The following is a 25553-nucleotide window of genomic DNA, read 5'->3' as shown; positions in this document are numbered from 1 at the left end:
AGTTAAATTTAAAGTTCCCGTGAACACGAACAATTGTCAGTATAAGCATGTTTTGTGCATTATTTGGGACATATGCTAAGAAAATATTAATCGTTTATGGGAAATTCCAACCTAACTGGAGTCCTGGGTTGGACCTCACAACCCTAGATGTGTCAAGTTTTGGGGTGTCTGCAATTTCTTGCTTATTCCTCCAGTGCTGCAAGTCCCGCAGGAAGGGAGGGGCAGGTGGCGGGGGGCAGGGCTGCAGAGCGGGGCAGGGCACCCTGGGGCCAGCATAGGAAGGCATACTCCGCAGCGGGCTGTGGTGGCAGTAAATATGCGCGCACCTTCCCCAGCGCCAGTCCTGCGGGGGGGGCGGGGGGGGTGGGGCGGAGCCCTGGGGCAAAGGTGGAGTATGGCTCCCAACAGCCACCTGTGCACACATAGGGAACCCGCAGACTGGTGTGTCTGCGGGATAAAGTCCTCAAATGGAGTTTCAGGGTCAAAGCACGTGTGCGTGTGTCATTTTTTAAAAGCCGAGGGGACTTCCCCGTGGCACAGTGGCTACGACTCCACGCTCCCAGTGCGGGGGGCCTGGGTTCGATCCCTTGTCAGGGAACTAGATTCCACATGCATGCCGCAACTAAAGACCCTGCATTCCGCAACTGAAGATCCCGCATGCCGCAACTAAAGAAAAAAAGATCCCACATGCTGCAACTAAAAGATCCTGTGTGCCGCAATTCAGACCCGGCACAGCCAAATAAGTAAGTAAATAAATAATTCTTTTTTTTTTTTTTTTGCGGTACGTGGGCCTCTCACTGTTGTGGCCTCTCCCATTGCGGAGCACAGGCTCCGGACACGCAGGCTTAGCGGCCATGGCGCATGGGCCCAGCCGCTCCGCGGCATGTGGGATCTTCCCGGACCGGGGCACGAACCCATATGCCCTGCATTAGCAGGCAGACTCTCAACCACTGCGCCACCAGGGAAACCCAATATTTTTAAAAATTGAGATAAAATTCACATAACTAAGTTAATCATTATTTATTTCTTTTCTTTCTTTTTTTTTTTTTTTTTTTTTTTTTTTTTGACTGTGTCAGGTCTTAGTTGCGGCACACGGGATCTTTCGTTGAGGCGCCCGGCTTCTCTCTAGTTGTGGCCTGTAGGTTTTTTTTCTGTCTCTAGTTGTGGCTTGCGGGCTCCAGGGTGCATGGGCTCTGTAGTTTGTAGCACGCGGGCTCTCTTGTTGAGGTGCGCAGGCTCTGTAGTTGTGGCGCGCGGGCTTAGTTGCCCCGCGGCATGTGGGATCTTAGTTTCCTGACCAGGGATCGAACCTGCGTCCCCTGCATTGGAAGGCAGATTCTTTACCACTGGACCACCAGGGAAGTCCCTACCATTAACCCTTTTTTTAATTTTAAATTTTATTTTAAAAATTTATTTATTTTGGGCTGCATTGGGTCTTTGTTGCTGCACGCAGGCCTTATCCAGTTGCAGTGAGCTGGGGTCACTTCCCGCTGCAGTGCGCGGGCTTCTCATTGCGGCGGCTTCTCTTGTTGCGGAGCACGGGCTCTAGGCGAGCGGGCCCAGTAGTTGTGGCTCTCAGGCTCTAGAGCGCAGGCTCAGTAGTTGTGGCACACAGGCTTAGTTGCTCCGCGGCATGTGAGATCTTCCTGGACCAGGGCTCGAACCCATGTCCCCTGCATTGGTAGATGGATTCCCAACCACTGTGCCACCAGGGAAGTCCCCCATTAACCGTCTTAAATCACAGTACAGTGGTATTTAGTACGTTCACAAGGTTGTGCAACCACCAAATCTATCTAGTTCCAGAACATTCCATCAACCCCGAAAAAAGCCTGTCCCCATTAGCTGTCACCCCCTACGCTCCTCCCCAGCCCCTGACAACCATGAACCCACTCTCTGTCCCTGTGGATTTTCTTGTCCTGGACGTTTCCCATCAATGGGATCATACAACAGACGCTGCACATGGCTGTCCCAGGTCCCCTCCCAGCAGTGCAGACAGCACGTTGGAGGGTGCTGGTGGCCATCGTCTGGCCGCTCTGCCCCCCCTCCCCTGGCTGTTCTCTGTCCCTCAGCATCGTCTCTTGGAGATTTTGAATTACCGAATTACCTTCCATGGAAATGGTAATCTGGGCAGGGGTGGGCACACTCTCCCTGGAAAAGGTCAGACAGTCAAAGCTTTGGGCTTCGCGGGCCCGACGTCCTCTGTCCCGCCTGCTCGCAGGCCCTGTCCTGGACCCTGGGGATGCAGAAGTGAACAGGGTCGCCACCATCCAGTCCTCCTGGGCTGACCTTCTAGTGGAGCAGAAAGAGAATGAACAGCAGACGCTTAAATGAACAGCCAGGACTGAGCCTGGAGGAATCCCCCGCTTCCAGGGAACAGCTCCCTTACAGTCAGGGAGGGCAGCTCTGAGGAGGTGACCGGGAGCCTGGAGCTGGGGAAGGAACCAGTCCGCAAATAGATGGGGGAAGGGACGGCTGGGGCTGGCTGGTGCAAAGGCCCTGTGGCAACCAGGCTGGGCCTCATAAGGACAGAGGCGGGGGCTGGAGCCCAGGGTGGCGGGAGGGGAGGGTGGAGAGCTCGCTGGAGGGAAGGCCTGGGTTCCACGGTCAGGCCCCAGCTGGGCTCTGCTGGGCTGGCGCTGACCCTGTGCTCTCTCCCCTCAGTACATGGGCTGCATCGAAGTCCTCCGCTCCATGCGCTCCCTGGATTTCAGCACTCGCACCCAGGTCACCAGGTGAGGCCCGGCTATGGGGGTGGGGGGTCTGGTGTGTAGCTCTGTGCTGGGAGGTGAGGGTGGTGGACTCGGCGACAATTCCCTCCCCCTTCCCGGCTTGGGGAGCAGTGCTCTGCAGGGTCAGAGCGATCTGGGGCGGGGCACAGTCCCAGCTCTGTCCCCGCCTGCCGGTCACCCACGCTCTCCGGACCCTAGATGATCGCCATAACCTGGAGACGACAGCCCATCCCTCAGAGAGTGTGTGGGTCCCACGAGGGGTGTTGAGGACGCCCCAGCATGTCCTGGCACCCGGGGGGCAGTGCTGCTGGCTCCCGGTTGAGACTCAGGGCAGGGCTGCAAGGGGCTGGGAGCCCATCCAAGGTGACCAGGGCATGTCCACCGTCCCGGCTTTTTTTTGGTGCAGAGAAGGCATGGTGGTGTCATGATGCTCCGAGCTGCCTGGACCTGAGTCATGTAGAGTCAAGGGTACAACCAGGGCTGAGACAGGAGGGGCCCACATTGTTTTGCATGTTGAAAACTGACTTAGTGCATTCACCAGAGACATTAAAAAACTCTACTGAGATATAATTCACATATTAAGCAATTCACCCCATCAAAGTGTACAAATTCGATGTATTTTGCTGCTTTCGAAGTTATGCAACCATCACCACGATCTAATTCCAGAACATTCCATCACCCTGAAAGGAAGCCCCATCCCCATAAGCAGTCACCCCACCCCCTCCCCATCCCCTGACAACCATGAACCCACTCTCTGTGTCTGTGGATCTGCCTGTTCTGGACGTTTCCCATCAATGGAATCACACCCTGTGTGTCCTTCTGTGTCTGGCTTCTCTCACTGAGCATCGTGTTCTCAGGGTCCATCCACGTTGTAGCGAGTGTCAGGGACTCACCCTTTCTCAGGGTTGAGTGATGGTCCTGTGTGTGGAGGGGCCACATGGTGTTTATCCATTTTCAGTTGATGGCCATTCGGCTGCTTTCTACCTTTCGGGCTGTTGTGAGTTGAGCTGCGGTGGCCGCCCACGGGCAGGCTTTGTGTGGACGTGTGTTTTCAGTTCTCCAGGGTGTGCACCTGGGGGTGGGATTGCTTCACATTTTGAGCAGCTGCTGCTCCATTTTGCCTTCCCACCTGCGGGGTGAGGGCTTGGTTCCCCTCACAGCACCGACATTGTTGAGAGCCTGCTGTGTGTCCATCTGACCCTCAGGATCCTGTAAAAGTTCCAGCCCCTCCGCAGGGAGGAGCCGTTCCATGGAAGTCTCTCCCATTCTGTTTGGGGGGGTTGGTTCTGCCATTGTGTCTGGGGGCCCAGAGCAGAGGTCATCCTCTCATGCCACAGATGGGAAGCTTGGCCAGCCTGTGGCCACACAGAACTTGGGGTTCAAGCTGAAGGGCTGTGTCAGCAACCCCAAATCTGACCCCCAAATCTGTCAAGTGGGCTGTGGCTCAGAGGTCCGCTGGTCACTGAGAAAGAAAGAGCTGGAGGGGGAGAGCTGAGGGCAGGGGCACCTGCGGGGCACACGGGGTGGGCGGCTGGGAGCCCGGAGCCCCTGGTCCAGGCTTCCAGGTGCCCCAGCATTCCTCCCTCCTCTGAGCCCCTCCCGGCTCAGGATCCACTGCACCCCTTCCTCAGCCCATCGCCCTCTGACCCTACCCCCTTCTCTGAGCCTCTGCTCCCTGCACTCCAAGCTCTCTAAGCCCCTCCCCCTCCGCCCACACAGGGAAGCCATCAACCGGCTCCATGAGGCCGTGCCTGGCATCCGGGGCTCCTGGAAGAAGAAGGTGGGTGAGGGGCCCATGGCCTCCGGGTGGGAGCGAGTGGGGGACACGTGGCCATCCCGGGGCCTGCCCCAGCTGGAGCCCCACTGCGGGCCCACCTTCCTGGTGCCCTGTGGCCCCCGCAGGCCCCCAACAAGGCACTGGCCTCCATCCTGGGCAAGAGCAACCTGCGCTTCGCGGGCATGAGCATCGCCATCAGCATCTCCATCGACGGCCTCAACCTCTCCGTTCCCGCCACGCGCCAGGTGAGAGCCGCCCGCCCCACCCCCAGCCTCCGCCAGCCCCGCCCAGGGCAGGGTCTTTGGACTCACCTAGGTGAAGCCTGGAGGCATGCTGGGCGCGGGCCCTTGGGCGAAGTGCAGGTGTTGTTGTGAACTGCGCACCGGGACACGTGTGGATTTTAGCACGTGTGTCTGTGTCAGGGGTGTGGTGACGTGTCTGAGCCTGGCGCCCACGTGCGCACGTGTGAGAATGCCCACCAGTGTGGGGCGGGTTTGCCCTCCCGTGTGGCTGCGTGGCCGTGGGTCTCTGCGTCCTGCCCTGGCTGCAGGGCTACCCGTCCAGTGGGGCTCTTGGTCATCCTGGCGTCCTGTGGAGGGGATGTCTCCATGCCCTCACCCCTGTCCTTCCGGCCTCCCTGTGGCCTTGGTCTAGTGACTGGCCCGAGCCCCTGTCTCCTCCCCCGACCCTGAAGCGGCAGCCCCGTGACTGGTGGTCTCTCTTCGGCCAGATCATCGCCAACCACCACATGCAGTCCATCTCCTTTGCGTCGGGTGGTGACACGGTAAGGCCGGGACTGGGGGTGGACTCCCGGCCCCTCTGTCCCCCCAGCCCCGAGACCCCCTGCCTGTGCCCGTCGGTCCCACCCCCCGCGTTGCTGGCACTCCTCTGCCCGCTGCCCTCTCTCCCCAGGACATGGCAGATTATGTGGCCTACGTGGCCAAGGACCCCATCAACCAGAGAGGTGAGGCCCGGTGGGGGCGGGAGGGGCCCTTGGGCTGGAGCGCGTCAGCCAGCCGAGGCCCTGCTGATGCTGCGCCACGACCCCCAGCCTGCCACATCCTGGAGTGCTGCGAGGGCCTCGCCCAGAGCGTCATCAGCACCGTAGGCCAAGCCTTCGAGCTGCGCTTCAAACAATACCTGCACAGCCCCCCCAGGGTTGTCGTCCCCCCGGGAAGGTACCGGCCTGTCCGCCCCGTCCTCCCGCACCTCTGCCGGCCCTGCCCCTCCTCCCCAGGCTTGGATCCTTGTCCCCTCCCTGCTCTGTGCCCCTCGTGGCCCACAGCTTGGCCACCAGGACCCCATTTCCGCATCTGTAAAACTGGGATAAAAATATCCCCACTCCTGGCTGAGGTGAGGGCTCAGGGAACTGGTTGGCGGGTGGTGGCCGTCCTACTGTCATTGTTAGTCTGCACGGGGGTGGCTGGCGCTTCTGCAAAGGGCCAGACTGCACGTCCTGCTGTCTCAGCCATTGTGGCGGAAGGCAGCCAAGGAGGATGTGTGAGCAATCGGCGGTGGGCTGTGTGCCAGCAGAACTTTATTTATGGACACCCCCAAACTCTGAATTTCGTCTGACTTTCACATGTCATCAGATGGTGTTCTTCGGATGTTTTCTTAGCCATTTAACAGTTCTGTGGCGTAAAAGTGTAGAAACCGTCCTTAGCTCCTGGGCTGGCAGAGACAGGCAGTGGCCTGCGGTCGGCTGTTTAAATATCTGGACAGACAGGAATTGGCTAGAATAAGGAGTGAATAAATGAATTTGTTAGAAGTCCGATATGCAGCGATGAGGGGCCTGCGTGCACAGCTGGACACGCCCCTGTGGCCTTCGCAGGGGCTTGCACGCCCCTCGCACACGCCCCAGCCCCTCTCCTCCCCGGGCTGCAGGGCCCTCCTCTGGGGCCCCCACTGCGACCTGCTGTCCCTCCCTGACGGAGCAGCAGTCAGAGGCTTCCCCTCTTTTGCTCTTAGGAACCACACTTGCCTGGATGAGCCTGCATGGCATAAATTTCGAAGGCACCATCCAGGGCCAGAGGGCAAGGGCGTTTTCAAGGCTGAGGGGTGTCGCCACCCTAAGCCGTGGCTTCCAGGTTCTGGGTGCAAGCCTGGCGCTGTGCCCTGGCTCTCTAGTGGGACTGGCGTGGGCAAAGGGGGTGGAGACCAGCTTTTCTGAGTCCCTGCTTGGTTCAGCCAAAGTGCTGAGGCTCGTGCAGAATCCCCTCTGATGGACAGAAAGGGGCACCCAGACCCTCCATCAGCAACAGTTCCTGGTGCCACCGCCCAGCTGATGGGGGGCGGTCAGGGTCCCTGGGCCTGGCTTGCCCGCCGCACGTTGCAAAGCTCCGCCTGGAGTCCTCGACACCCTGTTGGGAGCCAGCCCCTTCCCCCGTCCCGTCCCCTGCTGGGGCCTGTGCTCCTGCTGGCTCTGTGTCCACAGGCTGACCGGGCCGGAGGATTCGGCCTGGGGGGACGAGGACGAGGCAGAACACAACTACTACAACCGCACTCCTGGGAAGGAGCCGCCCCTGGGCGGGCTGGTGGACTCCAGGCTCACCCCCACGCAGCAGCCCTGTGCCCTTGGGGCCCTTGGCCAGGTCAGCCTCTGGGACCTCGTGGGCAGGGCGTCCCAGGGGGGCCTGACCCCCAGCCCCTCGTTCTGCTCCTGTTTTCCGGGTTCCTAGAGGAGGGTCTCTTGTGCCGCCCCCGCCTCCTTCCTCCCTCCCCAAACGGCCCAGATCTGCTCGGCCCTATTCTTGACACTTCAGACGGGATTCCCATCGCAGACGTTGAGGAAATGGGTACAGCAGTGATTGAATCAGGGCTTCCAAGGAGGATAACGAGAACGTACCCCAGGGAGACTGACCACCTCTGGTCAGGAGGATGTCCCTGAGGGCGGGGTTTGGGCTGGGCCCTGACGGGTCAATAGACGTTGCCCAGGAGAGCAGTGCAGGGAAGGACATCAAGGTGCAATGAGTCAGCATGTGCCAGGGCAGGCGTTCCAAGTGGGGTCGGCCCATGAGGCTGGAGCAGAGGCGTGTGGTGGGCGCGCGGGCAGATTGAGGTCAGGGAGCGGGGGGGGGCGGCTTCAGAGCCGAGCTTCGAATCTGCCTTATAGGAGGGTTGGTGTGGGAGACCGGGGTGCTGTGCTGTGAAGAGGGGGTGCTACAGGCCAATCAGGAGGGTTGCCGTGGGAGATTGGGATCTGGGCTTGCACACTGCCGGAGGACCCCTTCTCCCTTTTTCAGGGAGCATCTCCTGCTCGAAGAGACGCCCGAGGCCCGCAGTGGGACGTGGGCCCCTCAGGTATGGTCGGCCGCTCTCTGGACTGTGGGGGGCCCAGCCCTCCCCCTGGGTCCCCACCGCCCCCTCACACTGCTTCCACTCTTTAGGTCACTCCACTTTCACCGGCGAGATTGTATTCACTCCCCGTGCTCTTAGAGATTTGACAGCGTCTGCTTTTTTTTTTCTGTGCAGACCAGTTTCCTTGTATTTTGGGCATAAGTCCTGCATCTCGTGGTTCAAAGCACCAGAGTATAAAAAGGCATCCAGTGAAAAGTCAGTCCCCCTGCCCCATTTGTTTTATCCACTGCCCTAATCAGGTAACCGCTGTTAGTAGTTTCCATGGTTTTTCCAGAATTTTGCATGCACATTCAAGTCAACTCTGACATACATGGCTTTCCCCGGTTTTTAGACGGTGGCGTGCTATCGACCCCTCCACCTTGCTTTCCCCTCGTAACAACCCAGCTTGGAATCCTCCCCACATCGGGGCACGGCAGTCGCCCCCCCTTCTTTTTCACCACGGCATAGTCCCTGCCACGTGAAGGACTGTCCTCGCTCAGACATTTGGGCACTTTCCAGGTGTTCGCTACGACAGCGTCCACCACTCAGCTCTGTTCAAGGGCCTCCGTAGAATCCGTACCCGGGACAGTGGCTGCTGTTCCATGTGATAGAAATCACACAGCTGCCCTTTCGATTTACATTCCCGCCAGGTATCATGAGCTTTTAACAAAATGGTAGAGTTTTCGGCCATTTAAATGTTAACGTTATACAACATTTACAGTGACAGAGAAGCCTAAAATCCCCTTTGCCCCAGCTCCGAGGTCGCGACCTCACTCCCCTGGCAGTTTTGTGTCTCCTTTCAGCCTTTATTACCAACAGGCCCCCAAAGAAGTCAGGACCCTGAGGCAGGCTGCAGACACCTTCGGTCTCTCTGGGGCTCTGGCTGCGTCCGTGTGCTCTTCTGAACGGCTGGGTGCTAGTCCCCTGTCCTTGGAGTTGCTTATTGACGTGGCCCCCTCTTGATGGGTGGCAGACCCCTTGGGCCCCCCCGTGTGTACCTCCCATGGATGCTGAGCTGTGGATGGAGTGCACATGTCAGCCACAGTAGGGAAGCTGCCAAATGGCTCCCCGATGTGGCCGGGAAGCGTGTTTGCCCACCAGCCCTGCTGTGGCTGCCTGTTCCCTCACAGCTGCGCTGACATGTGTTGGGCTTTTTTTTTTTTAGATCTTCCCAAACAATCTGGGCATTTCACTGCCGAGCATCAGAGCCTTACTGGCTCCCAGAGCTTGTGGTTAAAGAACACGCGTGGCATTGGGTGCCCAGAAGGTGCCCAGCCGTCATCTGGCCCTGGTCAGCTATTTCTCTGGGACATGGGCTGCTCAGGCCTGACTCCCAGGGCTCACTAGCATTTCCTACCCCTGAGCCTTTGCACATGATGTTATCACTTCTTATCATGCCTTTCCCAAGTCTCTGGCCAAGAACTCCTACCAATATGTCAATGCCCCAGCTCCAATGCCCAGGAATTTTCTCTCTTTGGACTCCTGCAACCCAGGTTTCTTCCTTCTCACTTCACCTTGATTATAAGAGGCCAGGAGAATCTGTGCCTCCTCTGTGCAGACTGGGAAGCCTGGGCTGAGGCCCCTCGGCCCCCATCAACCACCCAGGGCTGGAGCAGCATCAGCACACATATTGAATCATAGCCAGAGGGTTTCATCTTCACCCCTACTAGTGAGGAAGCTACTCCCATTCTCTCCATTTTGCAGAGGAGGAGACTGAGGCATTGAAAGGTGACCTTACTTGCTCATGCCCACAGAGGGTGGAGCCGATGTAGGAGCCCAGGTGTCTGTGAGGGTTAAGGATATAATTGGCTTAAAGCAGAGATCTGCGGCTGCAGGCCCTTGGGCTGCATTTGGCCACAGTGTATTCAAAGGTCATTATTTCCCTGCCAACGATTAAAAATGGAGACGTTTAGAAATGGATCGACACTTCTGGGGAAAAAAAATACACACGTGTCCTTTGAACCTAGGAAAAGATGCTGAACCTTGCTCAAAATAAGAGAAATGGAAATTAAGTTCCCCCAGGATGCCATTCCTCACCTATCGGGTCAGCGAAAATCCAACAGTCTGATAATACACGGTGGTGAGGCCTTGGGAACAGGGCAGAGGCAAACTGGTGAGGATCCAGCAGTTCTGGACCCAGGTGCTGAGGGACCCGGGGAGAAACTCCACCAAGGATACCTTTTCATGGTGGTGTGGCTTTTGAACCATGTGAATGCTTTATACATTCAAAAACAAAACTGAGAAAAGAAAAGAAAGGAAAGCCTAAAATAGAACGCAAGCAAACAAATGACCTGACCGTGTATCATGTTGATAACATAATTACAGGGAGAGCAGAATTTTATTGTTATTATTATTTTTTTTTGGCGGTACGCGGGCCTCTCACTGTTGTGGCCTCTCCCGTTGCGGAGCACCCGCTCCGGACGCGCAGGCTCAGCGGCCATGGCTCACGGGCCCAGCCGCTCCGTGGCACGTGGGATCTTCCCGGACCGGGGCACGAACCCGTGTCCCCTGCATCGGCAGGCGGACTCTCAACCACTGCGCCACCAGGGAAGCCCTGTTATTATTTTTTAAACGTGGAGATTTAACATAAACATTGGGGTTCCTGCCTTCCCTTGAAACTGGGAAGCTCTGGCCCCCTGGCCACTTTCCTGCCTGGCAGACAGGCGTGGGTGTGTGTGGGGGGCCCTGCTGTGCAAAAGGGTGGGGATTCCTTCCTGGAGGGAGACAGGTGTCGGCGGGGCTGCCCTTCAGGGCCCTTGTCCTTGGGGTCCCCCGGCTGACACCACCACCCCCCCTGGCTCCCCAACCCCAGCCCCGCCCGGGGATGGCTACGTGCAGGCAGACGCCCGGGGCCCGCGAGACTACGAGGACCACCTGTACGTCAACACGCAGGGTCTGGACGGCCCGGAGCCCCTGCAGCCTGAGGACAGCCCCAAGAAGGACCTGTTCGACATGAGTAAGTGGGGGCGAGCCAGCCTGCTGGAGGAGGCTGGGCCCGAGCAGCCCGTGGCCTGATGGGAGATGCCCTGCGTCCTCCCCTTGGGACTTCTCCCCAGGTTGTAGGGTTGGGGTGGGGAAGTGTGCTTCCTATGGTACCCCCTCCTCGGTGGGACCCTCCAGTCTCCTGAGGGTAACCCAGCTCCCTCTCTATGGGGGAAGAGTGTGATGGGGGGCGTTCAGGCGTCTCTTCTCTGTGGGACGCCTCTGTCTGCAGGAGGCCTAGCTCCCCATCCCTGGGTCTCCCCAGTCTGATGAGGGAGTTTAAGCTTCCTCTTCATGTGACTCCATGGTCTGAGGGAGGAGGCCCAAGCCCCTTAAAATGGAAATCCCAGCCTAATGGGGGACCCGCAGTCTGAGGAGGTAGGCCTAATCCACGTCTTGATAAAGGGACTAGCTGATGGTGGAGCCCATTCCTTCTTCCCTCTGGGATGCCCCAGCCTGAGGGAGGGCTCAGCCTGATGGAGGAGGTTTGGGTCCAAAATACCCTCCTTTCCCACAACATCAATATTATTTATTTGTTTGTTTGTTTGTTTATTTATTTTTGGCTGAGTTGGGTCTTCGTTGCTGCACGCGGGCTTTCTCTAGTTGCGGTGAGCAGGGCTACTCTTCGTTGCGGTGCGCGGGCTTCTCATTGCAGTGGCTTCTCTTGTTGCGCAGCACGGGCTCTAGGTGCGCGGGCTTCAGTACTTGTGGCTCACGGGCTCTAGAGCGCAGGCTCAGTAGTTGTGGTGCACGAGCTTAGTTGCTCCGCGGCATGTGGGATCTTCCCAGACCAGGGCTCACACCCATGTTCCCTGCATTGGCAGGCGGATTCTTAATCACTGCGCCACCAGAGAAGCCCTGGAAATCTCTTCCTTCACAGTTTGCAAAGCCTCCTTCCCCCCACCGACAACTCGATTTCTTGTCATTACGGTAGTGACATGACACCTGCACCTGCTGTGGCCCTGCTGGCCCCTCACAGCAATTTCAGATGGGAAAGGAGGTTCCCTGGGTGTGAACTCCTTCTGAGGCAGGCTGTCCCCTTGGGTGACCAGCCAGATGGTCCAGCAACCCCAGTGGAGAAAGTGATGCTTGTTGCCAGGCGCCCATTAGAAATCCTGGGGTTGCCTCTGATTTGCCCTCCTTGGGTCATGTGCTCATCCCCCAGCCAATCACTAGGCCAGGGGTGCGAGATGAATATGCTGATTGGCCAGGACTGGTCACATGTCCTGGGAGCGGGAGGCTGGGTCAGCTTCCCCTAGGTCACTGGAGGAGTCAGGGAGGAGTGATCCGGAGGGACCAGCAGTGGAAGAAGGGTGGAGGCAGAGCACAGACACACCAGGGCAGGGGTCAGGGCTGCGACTGTACTCCAGGGTGTTTTAGCTATGCGGCCACATCTCAGAGAGGGTGACTGGCTTGCACAGTGTCACAATGGTGCTTGCTGGGAGTCTTAGGAAACTTAGGAAGACCATCCGGAGCTTTTCCATTAGAGTTTGGAAAAGAAAGGGATGCCTGCTGCCTACCACCGAGGTGGAGCATGGAGTGGAGGTCCTGGCCAGTGCGGTCAGACGAGCTGCTGAAACAAGAGGCATCAACACTGGGAAGGAAGCCAGTGTAACAAGACAAGAAAAAGAAGTAGGTGTGCACCTTGGAAACAAAGACATGCTTGTTCTTTGCACATGCCTAGATAATCCAAGAGAATATATTGCATTACTAATAGAACCAATAAAAGGTGAAGGAGCAGGTCCCCCCCAGCCCCGGCCCCTCCAGCCCCGCAGGAGGCAGCTTCCCCCCGCCTCCCGTACGGTCTTTGCCCACAGGACCCTTCGAGGATGCCCTGAGGCTGCACGAGTGCTCCGTGGCCGCGGGTCCGGCGGCAGCCCCCCTTCCCGCGGAGGACCAGTGGCCCAGCCCGCCGACCCGCCGGGCCCCCATCGCCCCCACGGAGGAGCAGCTGCGGCAGGAGCCCTGGTACCACGGCCAGATGAGCCGTCGGGCGGCGGAGAAACTGCTTCGAGTGGACGGGGACTTCCTTGTGCGGGACAGCGTCACCAACCCGGGGCAGTATGTCCTCACCGGCATGCAAGCAGGGCAGCCCAAGCACCTGCTGCTCGTGGACCCCGAGGGTGTGGTAAGGTGGGCGCGGGGGCGGGGCAGGGGTTGGAAGGGGGCTGGAGGCTGTGTGGGGTGGGGTTGGGGAGGGGGCCTGGGGCAGGTGTGGAGCCGGGCTGGGCAGGGAAGGGACCTGGCTTCTCCCCTCAGCCCAAGGCCCAGGGCGCCTGCCTTTTAAGCGCCCTTTAGGTTTAACGAAGTATTTTTCAGATTACAGAGCCCTTTACTCTGTTTCCCTTTACCAGGTATTTTAGAATTACAAAGTATTTTGCAGTTTTAGAAGACTTTTAGGTTTTACAAAGGACTTCCCAGTCTATAAAGCATTTAGAGGGGTTACAAAACCTTTTCCAATCTCAAGGCCTTTTAGGACTTACAAAGTAACATATTCCATCATTTGCAAGATGCACTTTTTTCCCCCACATTCTATCATCGCTAACGCATCTTGCAAACAGTGATGTCTTTGAGCGATAAATTTGGTCGTTTCAATTTCTAACGTATCTGAGGGGTCACAAAGCACGTCTCCATTTACAAGGAGTTTCAGGGCCTGCAAGTTAACGGAATTGCTTCAACCCTCTGGTACACACTTTCCTCTCACTTTGACATCTCTAAAGTCTTGATTTTTTTTTTTGTTGTTGTTGTTTTTGTTTCTGTTTTTTTTTGCTGTGCGGGCTTCTCACTGTTGTGGCCCCTCCCATTGCGGAGCACAGGCTCCGGACACGCAGGCTCAGCGGCCATGGCTCACGGGCCCAGCCGCTCCGCGGCATGTGGGATCCTCCCGGACCGGGGCACGAACCCGTGTCCCCTGCATCGGCAGGCGGACTCTCAACCACTGCGCCACCAGGGAAGCCCTTGATTTTTTTTTTTTAACCATCAACTGCATCACTTTTATCATGACTGAACTTGGAGGTTTTTTCCTCTTCTTGTGGTACATAAATTGTGATGCATCTTGCAGCTGCCTTGCGTCAGTGAGGTTTGGCATATTCTATAGCTCCTAAAGCATCTTAGGGTTTACAAGGCATTTTCCAATTTGCAAGGAGTGCTAGGGTTTTGAAGGGTTTTCCATTGTCCAAGGGCCTTGGGCTTTGTAGAGTGTTTCCCTGGTGAGAAGGAGCGTGGAGTGTTAAGGGCCTTCTCAGAGTTTACCAAGTGCTTTTACCACCTCCAGCTGAATCCTCGGCGCCGCCCTGAGGGGCTGCGTGTGCTCTGTGCCCTATACGGGGCACACTGGGGTGGCGACTGTGTGGCCTGGCCCAGGTGGGGCCACGGCTCCAGGCCCCTGTTCTGTCAGTTCCCTGAGCCACCTCCTCCCTCGTGTCTGATCGCAGTGCTCACAGCTGTGACCTCAGCCTGGCGTGCTGTCAGCCCTCCCCCAGGCCTAATTCCCTCTCGGGTAAACAGATCTCCAGGATGAGAGACACTATAGAAGCTTCAGAACCTCCTTACATACTTGGTTAACATGCAGGTTCCCAGGTCCTGTCCCCAATGCCTGGGAAATAGGTGGTTTGCCGTGGGGCCAGGCATGTGCATTGCCAGCCCGCTCCCCGGGTGATTTGTGGCCAGCGAGTCTGGCATCGCCCATGAATGTCTGGCAGCTGGCGGCCAGCGGGTCTGTGTTGTGTCCAGGTCTATACGCAGGATGCTAAGGTTTTCTCATTCTAAGATGCAGGTGGCTTTTAGATTTGGTGGTTCTGATTTTCAGATCCATGTCTACAAGATTCCTGGCGTGTATTCATTTCCTAGTGCTGCCCTCCCAAATGATCACCAACTGGACAGCTTAAAACCACAGAGATTTATTCTCTCCCAGCTCTGGAGGCCAGACGTCTGACACCAAGGCGTTGGCCGGGCTGGTTCCTTCTGAGGCTCTGAGGGAGGATTGGGTCTCCCCCTCAGCATCTCATGGTTGCCGGACTTTCTTGTTCTCTGGCTTGTGAACGCATCACCCCAGTCACTGCCTCTGTCTTCTCGCGGCCCCTCCCTGTGTCTCTGTGTCCAAGCTTTTTCTCTTCTTATAAGGACGCCGGTCACTGGATTTGTGGCCACCTGAGTAATCCAAGATGAACTCATCCTTTTTTACTCTTTTTTAAAATTAATTTTTAAATTGAGGTATAGTTGATTTACAATGCTGTATTAATTTCTGCTGTACAGCAAAGTTACTCAGTTATACATATGTATATACATTCTTTCCTATATTCTTTTCCATTATGGTTTTCCCAGGGTACTGAATATAGTTCCCTGTGCTCTACAGTAGGATCTTGTTATCCATTCTATATATAATCGTTTGCATCTACTAACCCCAAACTCCCAATCCATCCCTCCCCCACCCCACTCCCCCTTGTCAACCACAAACCTGTTCTCTATGTCTATGAGTCTGTTTTTGTTTTGTAAATAAGTTCATTTGCATCATATTTTAGATTCCACATAGAAGTGCTATCATATGATATTTGTCTTTCTCTTTCTGAATTACTTCACTTAGTATGATAATCTCTAGGTCCATTCACATTGCCGCAAATGGCGTTATTTCATTCTATTTTCTGGCTGAGTCGTATTCCGTTGTACCTGTGGACCACATCTTCCTTATCCATCAAGGTGAACTCATGTTAATCACATCTGCAGAGAGGCCTTTTCCAAACAAGAGCCCATTCACAGGTTTCAGGGGTTAAGATGTAGACGTATCTTTTTTGGGGGGGCACCATTCAACCCGCTACAGGAAGCGTGGCCCCAGAGTGCTGGTGCTTTTGGAGCCTGTGTCCACACGTAGTTCTGGAATTCTGAGGCTGATTCTGTGGTTGAAGTCTTGGACCCAGTGGTCCTCAGCCTTGAGCGCGAGCTATCAGAGGGCTCGTGAAGATGCAGCTCCCCATCAGCAGGTCTGGGGCTGGCCCGAGAGTTTGCCTCTCCGACAAGCTTCTGATGGTGGTGATGCTGAGGCCTCTGGCCCCACAGGTGCGGACGAAGGACGTCCTCTTCGAGAGCATCAGCCACCTGATCGACTACCACCTGCAGAATGGCCAGCCCATCGTGGCCGCCGAGAGCGAGCTCCACCTGCGTGGTGTCGTCAAGCGGGAGCCCTGAGCCAGGTGCGTCCGGCCCCGTGGGCTCCCAGCCCACATTTGCCAGATTTTTCTCGTCTGAAACACTAAGATGCACATGCCACAGAATTCATCCACAACTCAGTGGGTTTCAGTGTCTCCACAGAGCTGTGTCACCTTACCCCATCTAATTCCAGAACATTCCATCACCCCCAAAGGAAACCTGTGCCCATCAGCAGTCATGCTCTGAGTTGTTTAGGGTAACTCTGTGTTTAACTGGGGGTAAAAGGCCCCCGGAGGAGGTGGGTCTGGCGGGGCTGGAGTGTGAGGCGAGGTGAGTGGGTGAGAAGGTCCACCCGTGCCTGTCGCTTCTGGAGCCTCGGGAAGTCTTGAGTGGGCGAGGGACAGGCAGGTCTTGGTGATTCCAGGGCCTCTCTGGTTGGGGGGGTGCGGGGCTGGGGTGAGGTGGGGGCCTGGCTAGGCAGGGGAGGATGCGGCCGAGCTGGGGCGCAGAGGGGTCTGGGTGGCAGCCGCAGTCTTTGGGGAGCAGACAGAGGCAGGGCCCGGGGATACAGGGAAGCTGGGAGCCGGGGGCTCAGCTCGCAGAGGGAAGGGGCTGGTGGAATTTCCCCAAAGGCTGAGAGGCGCTTCTGGGCCAGGTTGGGCTGCTCTGCCGTCCCCATGACAACAGTCTCTTCCTGCCTCCTTCCCCACTCAGCGCTGGCCTGCTCCCTGCCCCCAGCCAGGCCTCGGCCACCACCGCAGGCAGAGACAGGATTCCCAATCTGGAGCAGGGCTCCAGGGATGGGGGCGGCCTGTGGAACACCTGAAACCATCTGCGGCGCCGTGGGGCCATGTGTGTGCACGTGCCGGGGTCTGACCTGCTTCCCTTCTTCTCCCTAAGTTGTTTGTGACCCAAGAAGCAACACTGATGGCGGTAATCATAGCTGCTAACGCAGCAGTTGTTGCGTCCAGGCCCTGAGCTCATCCCTTCTCCACATCTTCACCGACTCCCATGCACCTCTGACAAAGGCACTGCTAAGAGCGTTCTCAGCAGCACAGAGAGGTTAAGGGACTACCCTAGGTCACACAGCAAGACCATGGAGGAGCTGGGACTTGAACCCTGGCCCTCAGCCTGAGGCTTGACGCTGGCTCACTTTGCTGCCTTGTAACTGAGGCCTCTGACACCTGAAGCCAGGTCTCCGGTTGCTGTCTCTGCTGAGCCTTGACCTCTCCTTCTCTTTCTCCCCCAGGTCGTGGTTCTCAGCCCGTGGCTCCTGTCCCCGCTCCCCCCCGGATGGCCCTGTGGTGGCCTTAGGGGCCCTCAGCCTTTCTCTGGACCCTGGTCGGGCCGGAATCGCCGCTGTCTCTCCTTCCTCCGCGTGGGTCTCTGGAATCTTCCTTCTCCAGCTGGCCCTGGGCTGGGCTGGGTCAACCCCGCCAGGAGACGGAGCCCACGACCCCTTTCTCCCACAGCCCTCTGCCTGCCGCCAGCCTTCACCTGGAGTGAGGGCACACATACCAAAGACAGAGCCTTTTCTCGCCTTTAAAGAAAATATATCAAAAAGCAGCCATCTATCTCGGAGCCCTGGCCCAGGTTCCTGATGGGGCAAGGAGGCACCGTTTCCTTTCCCAGCTGGACGTCAGCTCACCTCCCTGGAACCAGCGGGTCCCCAGTTCCCTGGCATGGAGATGGATTCCTGTCCTGGCCGGGCTCAGATTTTCCACCTGAAAAATTAGTGCACAGTTGTCTTTTGGGGGGAGAATCAAGGTGCTTTGGGCCCTCAGGCCAGGGCAAATGCTGATGTTGAAGTGGGGGGGCAGCCTTGGGATGATGGGGGGCATCCAGGCAACCCCAAGACAACTGACCCGGGTGGGGTTGGTTGTGAGGCCCCCGCCCTCCCAGCTGTCACCCTGCACTGGACACTTGGACTCAGTTTGTAATTAAACCTGGGAATGACCACGGGGCACGTGAGACCTCCTGCACCTTACAAGGCCCTCTCGGGGAGGGGGTCTGGGTTCAGTCTCCTGGTGGGGGGGAAGCCAAGGCAGCACCGGATTTGGCCTCCCCGCGGCCGGAGGAAGAGGGAGCCAGGCCCTGGCTGTGGCCCTGTTGGGGTGGGGCCGGATCCCCTGACATTTCCCAGAACCTCAATCTTATCCTGAGATAAAGCACACTCCAGCTCCTCTGTTAAACATACCCCCAGCCTCTCTTTGGAAACACTCTATCTCCCAAATGCCAGAAGCTTCTGTCCTTCGAGATACCCCCAGATATCTGGCAAAAACCTCTTTGTTTTCTTCTCCAAATAGCTCCTAACTTGTCCTGAAAGATGGCCTGGCTTCTTGGTCTCCCAATGTCTCTCCTCATTTTCCTGAGAAGACCCCAGTTCTCTCTCAGGCCCCTTTATCGACCTCAAAGCCCCTACTTCTCCCGCACGCCCAGCTCCCTGCTCTGGCACCCGACTCTCTTCTCCTGACCTTCCCTCACATGATTTCTACGTCCCAGGGAGACCCCCATCTCTCCCCAGGACCCTCCTTCAACTCCTCCCAAAAACATGGAGGCATCCTTCCCAAGGAGGCACCCCAAGCCTCACCACATCCCTGCCAGGCTGGGCCACACCCCTACCCAGGGTCTGGCTCTGGGGAGGGGCTGTGCTTTCTTTGCTGTCAGCAGGCTCTGTCCCAGGCTGTGGGGGGACCTGGTAAGGGTGTGGGCAGTGAAAGCCACTCTGGTCTGCGTGTAACTAAGGGGGAAGCCATCAAAAGGCAGAGCCAGAAGGGGACTCTGATGCCATGTCTCTTACTTCAGAGACCTGGAGACAGAGCCACCAATCCATCCATCCATCCAACCATCCACCCACCCACCCATCCATCCATCCATCCATCATCCATCCATCCATCCATCCACTCACCCACCCATCTATCTGTCCATCCATTGTTCATCACTCTACCCACCTATCCATCATACATCCATCCATCTAACTACCCATTCACCATTCATTTGTCCATTCATCCACACCCCCATCCTAATATCCTTTAATCTGCCTTCATGACCTCCTCTTATCCACCTGCCAGGACCCCTGGTGGGTAATGGGGATGCAACATGACCAAGACAGACCCGCTCTTGTGGAGTTTGTCAAATGACATTAATTAGCAGGTCACTGCTAAGTGTATGATGACAACCATGGGAAGGAAAGTACCCTGGAGCTTAGGGGCCCCAGGAAATCCAGGGGGGTTTCTCTGTGGGAATGATCTGGAGGACAAGCAGTGAGGCCCCGAGAGAGGAGGAGAGAGATCTGGGCGGAAGGGATGGTGTGTGCAAAGGCCCTGGGTGTGTGGAGCACAGCTTCTTCAGGAGACAGAAGGATGGCCAGAGTGGCTGGAAGGGAGATCAGAGGGGCGGTGGAGTGGGGGGCACAGCTGGGCAAAGCTTGGAGCCTTTTGAGCACAGAGGTGATAAGATTCCCAAGTGGGAATTAAGCTGTGGGGGACAGGATGGGACTAGGAGGTGGCAGGCAGAAAGGACTGGGCAGGGTGTGTGTGTGTGTGTGTGTCAGATTCTGGAGATTTGTAGGCCATTCATTCCTATCTCTGGGTCCTCTGAGGCCCAGGCTCCCCTTCAAAGTCTCTATCTAGCACCCCACCCCGGGCATGTGCTAAGAACTGCACAGACTTGGAGTCCTGAACTTCTCCCCACTTTACAGATGAGGAAATAGAGGCTCCGAGGAATGAGGTCACTGCCAAGGCCACACCACTGGGAGGTGGCAGAACCTGGATTCCAACCCCATCACCTCCCTCATGCTGCTCCCTGAGTCGGGAAAGCCAGGCCTGGGGTCCCCGACGGTGACGGGGGCTGGGAGCCTGGGTCCCGCACAGCTGGCTCCTGCCCCATTCTACCTTCAGTTATTCAGTCAACAAATGCTGCTTGCCCCAGCTTTGCCCTCAGGGAGACTTGGGGAGGGAGGCAGTAGAGACGGGGGTTCAAACTCCATCGTGCTGCCTTGGCCAGTAGCTTCCCTTTTCTGAACTGGGTGCCCTGTGGCTTGTGCCTCCCTTGTGCCTCAGTGTCCTGCTCTGTAAACTGGGGATGATGGCCCTCCTCCGACGTGGGCTTCCCTGTGCCTTGTTGGGCCCGGGACTCTGCCGGGAGCTTGCAGACAGGCCTGCACTCCCTTTTCCAGGGAAGGAGGCGGAGCTCAGAGGGGAGGCCGCTGCCTGGAGCCAAATGGGCACCAGGTGGCCCCTCTGGACTGGAGCTCAGATCTCTTTCCAGCCACCTCCTGGTGCTTCCTCCCAGCCACCCTTAGGTCTGCCACATCCCCCTCCCCATTCAGTGGGTCCCTGGCAGGGTGTTGAGGATAAAGGCCACCCAGCATGAGGTGGAGGACTTGGCAGAGGGGCCCCCTCTCCAGCTTGAGCCTGCAGCCTCCCCATCTCTGATTCCAAGAAGGCTGCTGCTGAGGGGGGCAGTCCTGGGGGGGCTGCCACGTCCATCAGCCGAGGGCTCTGTGGACCAGGAGAGGTTCCTGTTTACAGAAAGGGACATGGAGCTGGGCTCGGAGCTGAGCTGACCAGCTGGAAGGGCCCCTCCCAGGGTGGGGTCCCCAGCCCCACAGGGCAGGCCTTCGGGACCTTCCCCAGGTGCCTTCCCCCACCCTCCCTGCCGTGCCTCAGTTTCCCCAAATGTGATGGGGTGGGGATAGGAGTGAGGCTTCTGGCTGAGCTGGGCCGTGGTGGGGTCAGGTTCTGGGGCCCCTCCCCCACTGAGTCCCCTTCCTCACCGGTAGCAGCATCCGTGGAACCAACACTTAACTCACACGTTTCTGGGCCCCGTACTAAGCGTTTTGCAAATAGTACCTCACCCTGTGGAATCTTCACTCTGATGCTGCAATTCAGGGGCAGGTGTTATGCCCATGGACTGCTGAGGACACAGAGGCACAGAGAGATTTGGACGCTTGCCGGAAGTCACACAGCAGGAATAGTTGGCACCAGGATTTGAACCCAGATACAAGGCTCCAGACTAGCATCCTGAGCTACTCAGCGCAGAGACCGGCACAGAATAAACTCACTGCCCTCCTCCCCCAACCCAGCTGGGAGGAAGACCCCGCTCCCAGCGAGGCAAGGGTGTGTGGGGAGCGAAGCCCCAGTACCCAGGCCGGCCTGTCATCAGGACGCCTGAGCCAGTCACCTCAGCCATCCTGGGCGGTGGCTCGAGACCCCCCGCAGGGAAGAGCATTGTTCTAGGGTCACCCTTCCTACTGTGGCACTCCAGGCCCAGCAGGGGTGACTGACATGAACCGAGTAATTGCTCGAGGGTATTTTTCATGAGAGCTGAAGTTAGTGTTCTGAGAGCTGAAGTTAGTGTTCCGCGGGCTCTGTTGGGCTGTGAGGTGGGGCAGGCAGGGCAGGCTTCCTGGAGGTGGCAGTGAAGTGATGCATTCATTGGTATCTGCCTCCTTTGTCAGACTGTGTGGCCACGCCAGTGTTGCCCCCAGAACAAAGGGGGGCTCAATGTTTGCTGGGTGAGCAAAGTTGAGACAGGCCTCTTGAGGGAGGCTCATTTTCCCCATCTGGACAATGGGACTCTAAGCCCCACCTCACTCCAAGGTCAAGTGGAAGTGTTGGAGGGGCCTCTGTCCAGCTCCAGCTCAGTCTGCCCCCAGTCCCCCCTTCTGCTGTTGAACCAGCAGTCACTCCAGACCAGCCCCCATCCCAGCTCCAGCCACGACGACGCTCAGGGACATTTCTGGAAGAGAGGAGGCTCCTGGAATATGATAATTAAATAAGGTCTAGGCATCCCCTGCTGTGCATCAGTCTTGGCAATACATTATCTTGCTGGACTTGGGACTGGTCACTCGGCCTTGGATTCCAGAAGAGGAAACTGAGGCTGGGAGGGAGGAAGGAGTGAGGAAGAGGGGGGTTGGGGCCAGCAGATCACAAGGGTGGAGGGTGGAATCCCAAGTCATGCTGTGGTCTTAGAGCTGCCAGGCCTGAGTCTCCTGGTCTTACCCTTGCTGGTTTATCCATCTGTGAACTGCAGGGGGGTACTCTCTCCTTTCACCCCGAATCACATTTTTCCTGTTACATTTTGTCATGGGAGCCACCAAACCTACGGTTAGTATTTACCTGTGTATTTCTGTATTGGCGTCCTTCCGACCAGGACGCATCACAAAGCTGGCAGCTGCATGCCAGTCACAGCCATGTTCCCAGTGTCCAGTAGGTGCTCGATAAACATCTCTCCATGAAGGAGCAGCGCCCTGGCCGGCTTCTCGGGTGTCTGCACTGAGCCGCGTCTCAGCGGCTAGCTCCTTGTTTCTAGAAAGAAACCTTCACCTTCCTCATGTGCAAACTGGAGACAGCCATAGAACGTACCCGCCTGTTTTTGTGGAATGAGCTGGGGGGAGGACGCTAAGAGCCTGGAACTGAGAAAGTGCTCAGTAATAAATTCAGCTGCCGTTATTATTACTGCTGTTCTTTTACTCGTCAGCGTAAGTCGGGAAATGGCCCTCAGACGAACTGAGGCAGGGGCCTGGGGTTTCTAGGGGCGTCAGCAAACCGTCACCACCTGCCTCTTTCCCCCCACCCTTTCAGTCCCCGAGTCCCGGTGAGGCTCCTCGGTTCTGCCCGCCGTGGGCTGCGCAGACCGCCCGCCCGGTCCCGGGGGCAAGCGAGGCGGGGGAGGAGGGCGGCCGTACTAGGAGGAATACGGCGGCGCGGCGGCCAGCTGGGCGGTTTCCCGCCGCCGCCGCCGCCGGTGAATGAGTCCGACTGCGCTGCCGCTGCAGCCCGACCGAGGCTGCGCCCGCGTCCCCGCGCCCCCAGCCTTTGCGCCGAGACCCCGGCGTGTCCGCGGAGCAGCCAGCCTCGGCCACCATCCCCGGGCAGGTGAGTTCGGGGCCCTGCCACGCTCCGCGGGGGCTGCTAGGACCCCAGCCCCACCCCCAGCCGAGTCCCGCGGGGCGGGGTGGGGGGAGGAGGGGAGGGGTCGGTTCGCCGCGCCGCCAGCCCCCAGACTCACCTCCTCTCCCTTCCCTCACCCCGGATGCCTGGACCCTCGGCCCGGGGAGAAGCCACAGGTGGGTGGGAGCTTGGGGGGGTGGTGGAGCTGGGACACCCCAGGGTCCACCGTACGCCCTGGGGTGTCTTCCCCCTGGACTGAGCGCGGACCCCTTTAGAAAGCGCTTTGAGATCCTCAGAACGGGGGTGAGGGCGAGAGTGGAGCCGCAGTCCCCTGGGAGCTTCCCGAGAGTCAGCGCCGCCCCCACCTCCCGGGCCGGGCTTCGGCACTTGGAAGTTAAGCGCGATTCCTTCGGGGAGGGGAGAGGAGGGGCGAGCCCACCCCGCCGCTGTCCTGGGCCTCAGCGCCTTCTGACCCCGCTGGCCCCCTGCAGGGCTCCCCCCAACGGGTGCCGGGAGCCCCTCTTCCAGCCCCCGCGTGCAGGGGGGCCTGCAGCTCCCGAACCCCGCTTCTCTTCCCAGGCTCCGCAGATCCCTCCAGGCTCCTGCCTCCGCCCCGATGAAGAAAACCAACATGTGGTTCTTGGAGCGGCTTCGTGGGTCAGGGGAGAATGGAGCTACGGGGGGCGAGGGTGGGGACAGGGCCGCCAAGGGGCCCCTGTACAGCAACGTGCTCACGCCCGACAAGATCCCGGACTTCTTCATCCCCCCGAAGCTGCCCGCCGGCCCCACGGAGCCGGAGGCTCAGGCTGAGCTGGGGCCCTCGACCTCAGAGCAGAACCTGGCCTCTGCCGCGCCCCGCCGCGCCCCCCGGAGCCCCCGGCTGCCTGCCAAGCTGGCCGCCGAGAGCAAGAGCCTGCTGAAGGCGGCCACCAGGCATGTGATCCAGATCGAGAGCGCGGAGGACTGGACCGCCGAGGAGGCCGCCACCAACGCCGACCCCCAGGCCCAGGGGGCCATGTCGCTGCCCTCGGTGCCCAAGGCCCAGACATCCTATGGCTTCGCCACGCTGGCCGAGAGCCCCCACACACGGCGCAAGGAGTCTCTGTTCCATAGCGAGCACGGGGCTCTGGCCCAGGTGGGCTCCCCGGGCACCCGGCGCCGTCGGGGGGGCGTCAAGGCCAACGGGGGCGATGGGGCGCCCAGGGAGGCCGGCGGTGCCCTCATGAGCCCGGGCCGCTGCGTCAGTGGCGGGGAGAGCGACACGGGGTCCTCGGCCGAGTCCTCGCCGTTCGGGTCCCCCCTGCTCTCGCGCTCCGTGTCGCTGCTCAAAGGCTTCGCCCAGGACAGCCAGGCCAAGGTGAGCCAGCTGAGGCACTCGGTGGGCTGCCACGGCTCCCTGTCGGCCGACGACAGCACGCCGGACACCAGCCCTGGGGCCCGGCGCCGCCTGGCCCGCAGGGCCACCCCGGAACCCGGCCCCGAGGCCGGCGCGGCGCCCCGCGCGGAGCACGCTGTGCGCATAGGCCCGCGGGGCAGCGTGCGGCTGCTGGCGGAGTATGAGGCGGCCCAGGCCCGCCTGCGCGTGCGCCTGCTGGCGGCCGAGGGCCTCTACGACCGGCTGTGCGACGCCCGCAGCATCAACTGCTGTGTAGGCCTGTGCTTAGTGCCCGGCAAGCTGCAGAAGCAGCGCAGCACCATCGTCAAGAACAGCCGCCACCCCGTCTTCAACGAGGACTTCTTCTTCGACGGCCTGGGGCCGGCCAGCGTGCGGAAGCTGGCGCTCAGGATCAAGGTGGTGAACAAGGGCAGCAGCCTCAAGCGGGACACCGTGCTCGGGGAGAAGGAGCTGCCCCTGACCTCTCTGCTTCCCTTCTTGTAAAGGCCCCCACGCCCCCTCCCGCCGGCAGAGGAGACCCCACCCCCACCCGGATCCGGCAGGGGAGGTGGTTTCCACTCAGGCTGCCCGGCCCTGATGCTGCAGCCCATGTTGGGGGTGTCCTGGGTCATGCTGTTTTCCAGGGGTTAATGTTTCCAGAGGAGAAGGGAGGGGGCTGCCGGGGGAAAAGAAAGGGTCAGCTTGCAGGGCCGAGTCCCCCTGTGCCCCAAGTTCCATGCCCCTGCCTCACCCCTTCCGGAGTTCTGGAACCTGGGCCAGGAGGCAGCTAAGGCCGATCACAGACCCAGAGGCCGCCGGTCCTGAGGCCCAGTCATATCTTCTCCTCTGCTGCATGAGTGTCCTCCTGCCACCGGCCTGCCAGACCCTGCCCCCCGCCCCCCCAGAGATCAGGGCCAGGCCCAAGTTCTGCCCACGGTGCCCCTCGGGGCTGTGGGAGAATCCCCTCCTGGGGTGGGCTGGCTCTGGGCAGTCCTCAGTCCTCCCAGGCTCTGGAGGTGAGAGCCACGTCTGAGAGCCACTGCCTGGCAAAGATGGGCAGCCGTGGAGGAAGTCCCAGAAGATGAAAATGGGGGCAATTGCTCCCCTCCTGCCCCTCGAGCGAGACAGCCCTCCTGTCAGCTGTTTTCCTCCATCGCCTTCTCTACTCGGGACCCTGCGGCCCTGCTGGGCGTCGGGAACTTCCCTCCCCTGGAGGGGTTTCTCAGAACGTGCCCAGAGAGTAGTGCCAGCCCGGGGGCCCCGTTCCTCCCTGGCCCCTGCGGTTGGGGGCTGCTGCCCCTGCCCGCTCCTGTGCA

At 58.9% G+C, this 25553-nt stretch overlaps 2 protein-coding genes across 2 annotated transcripts in view; both read left to right on the top strand.

Annotated features, from left to right (window-relative positions):
• Window positions 1-17922, top strand: part of SHC2 (SHC adaptor protein 2) — a gene marked incomplete at its 5' end in the record, with an annotated part of 30296 nt that extends 12374 nt beyond the window's left edge. Inside the window, 12 exons of the mRNA XM_079703827.1 lie at window positions 2662-2732; window positions 4449-4509; window positions 4632-4751; window positions 5237-5290; window positions 5419-5470; window positions 5558-5684; window positions 6941-7097; window positions 7749-7806; window positions 10655-10798; window positions 12642-12952; window positions 15877-16010; window positions 17216-17922. Coding sequence (XP_079559953.1) covers window positions 2662-2732; window positions 4449-4509; window positions 4632-4751; window positions 5237-5290; window positions 5419-5470; window positions 5558-5684; window positions 6941-7097; window positions 7749-7806; window positions 10655-10798; window positions 12642-12952; window positions 15877-16005 — 1284 coding nt within the window. The 3' untranslated portion in view covers window positions 16006-16010; window positions 17216-17922. The remainder of the gene's footprint in view (window positions 1-2661; window positions 2733-4448; window positions 4510-4631; window positions 4752-5236; window positions 5291-5418; window positions 5471-5557; window positions 5685-6940; window positions 7098-7748; window positions 7807-10654; window positions 10799-12641; window positions 12953-15876; window positions 16011-17215) is intronic.
• Window positions 17923-23469: 5547 nt separating this feature from the next.
• Window positions 23470-24741, top strand: C2CD4C (C2 calcium dependent domain containing 4C; the record flags this gene model as incomplete). The annotated part of the gene is made up of 1 exon (XM_079703862.1): window positions 23470-24741. The coding sequence occupies exon 1, from the start codon at window positions 23479-23481 to the stop codon at window positions 24739-24741; it is 1263 nt and encodes a 420-aa protein (XP_079559988.1). The 5' UTR covers window positions 23470-23478.
• Between the last annotated feature and the right edge of the window lie 812 nt (window positions 24742-25553).

This window comes from Hyperoodon ampullatus (genome assembly GCF_949752795.1).
Source record: "Hyperoodon ampullatus genome assembly, chromosome: 4".
In the NCBI taxonomy this organism is placed as follows: Eukaryota; Metazoa; Chordata; class Mammalia; order Artiodactyla; family Ziphiidae; genus Hyperoodon; species Hyperoodon ampullatus.
The sequence above is the reverse complement of the archived record's forward strand: the minus strand, read 5'-3'. Positions and strand labels throughout refer to the sequence as shown.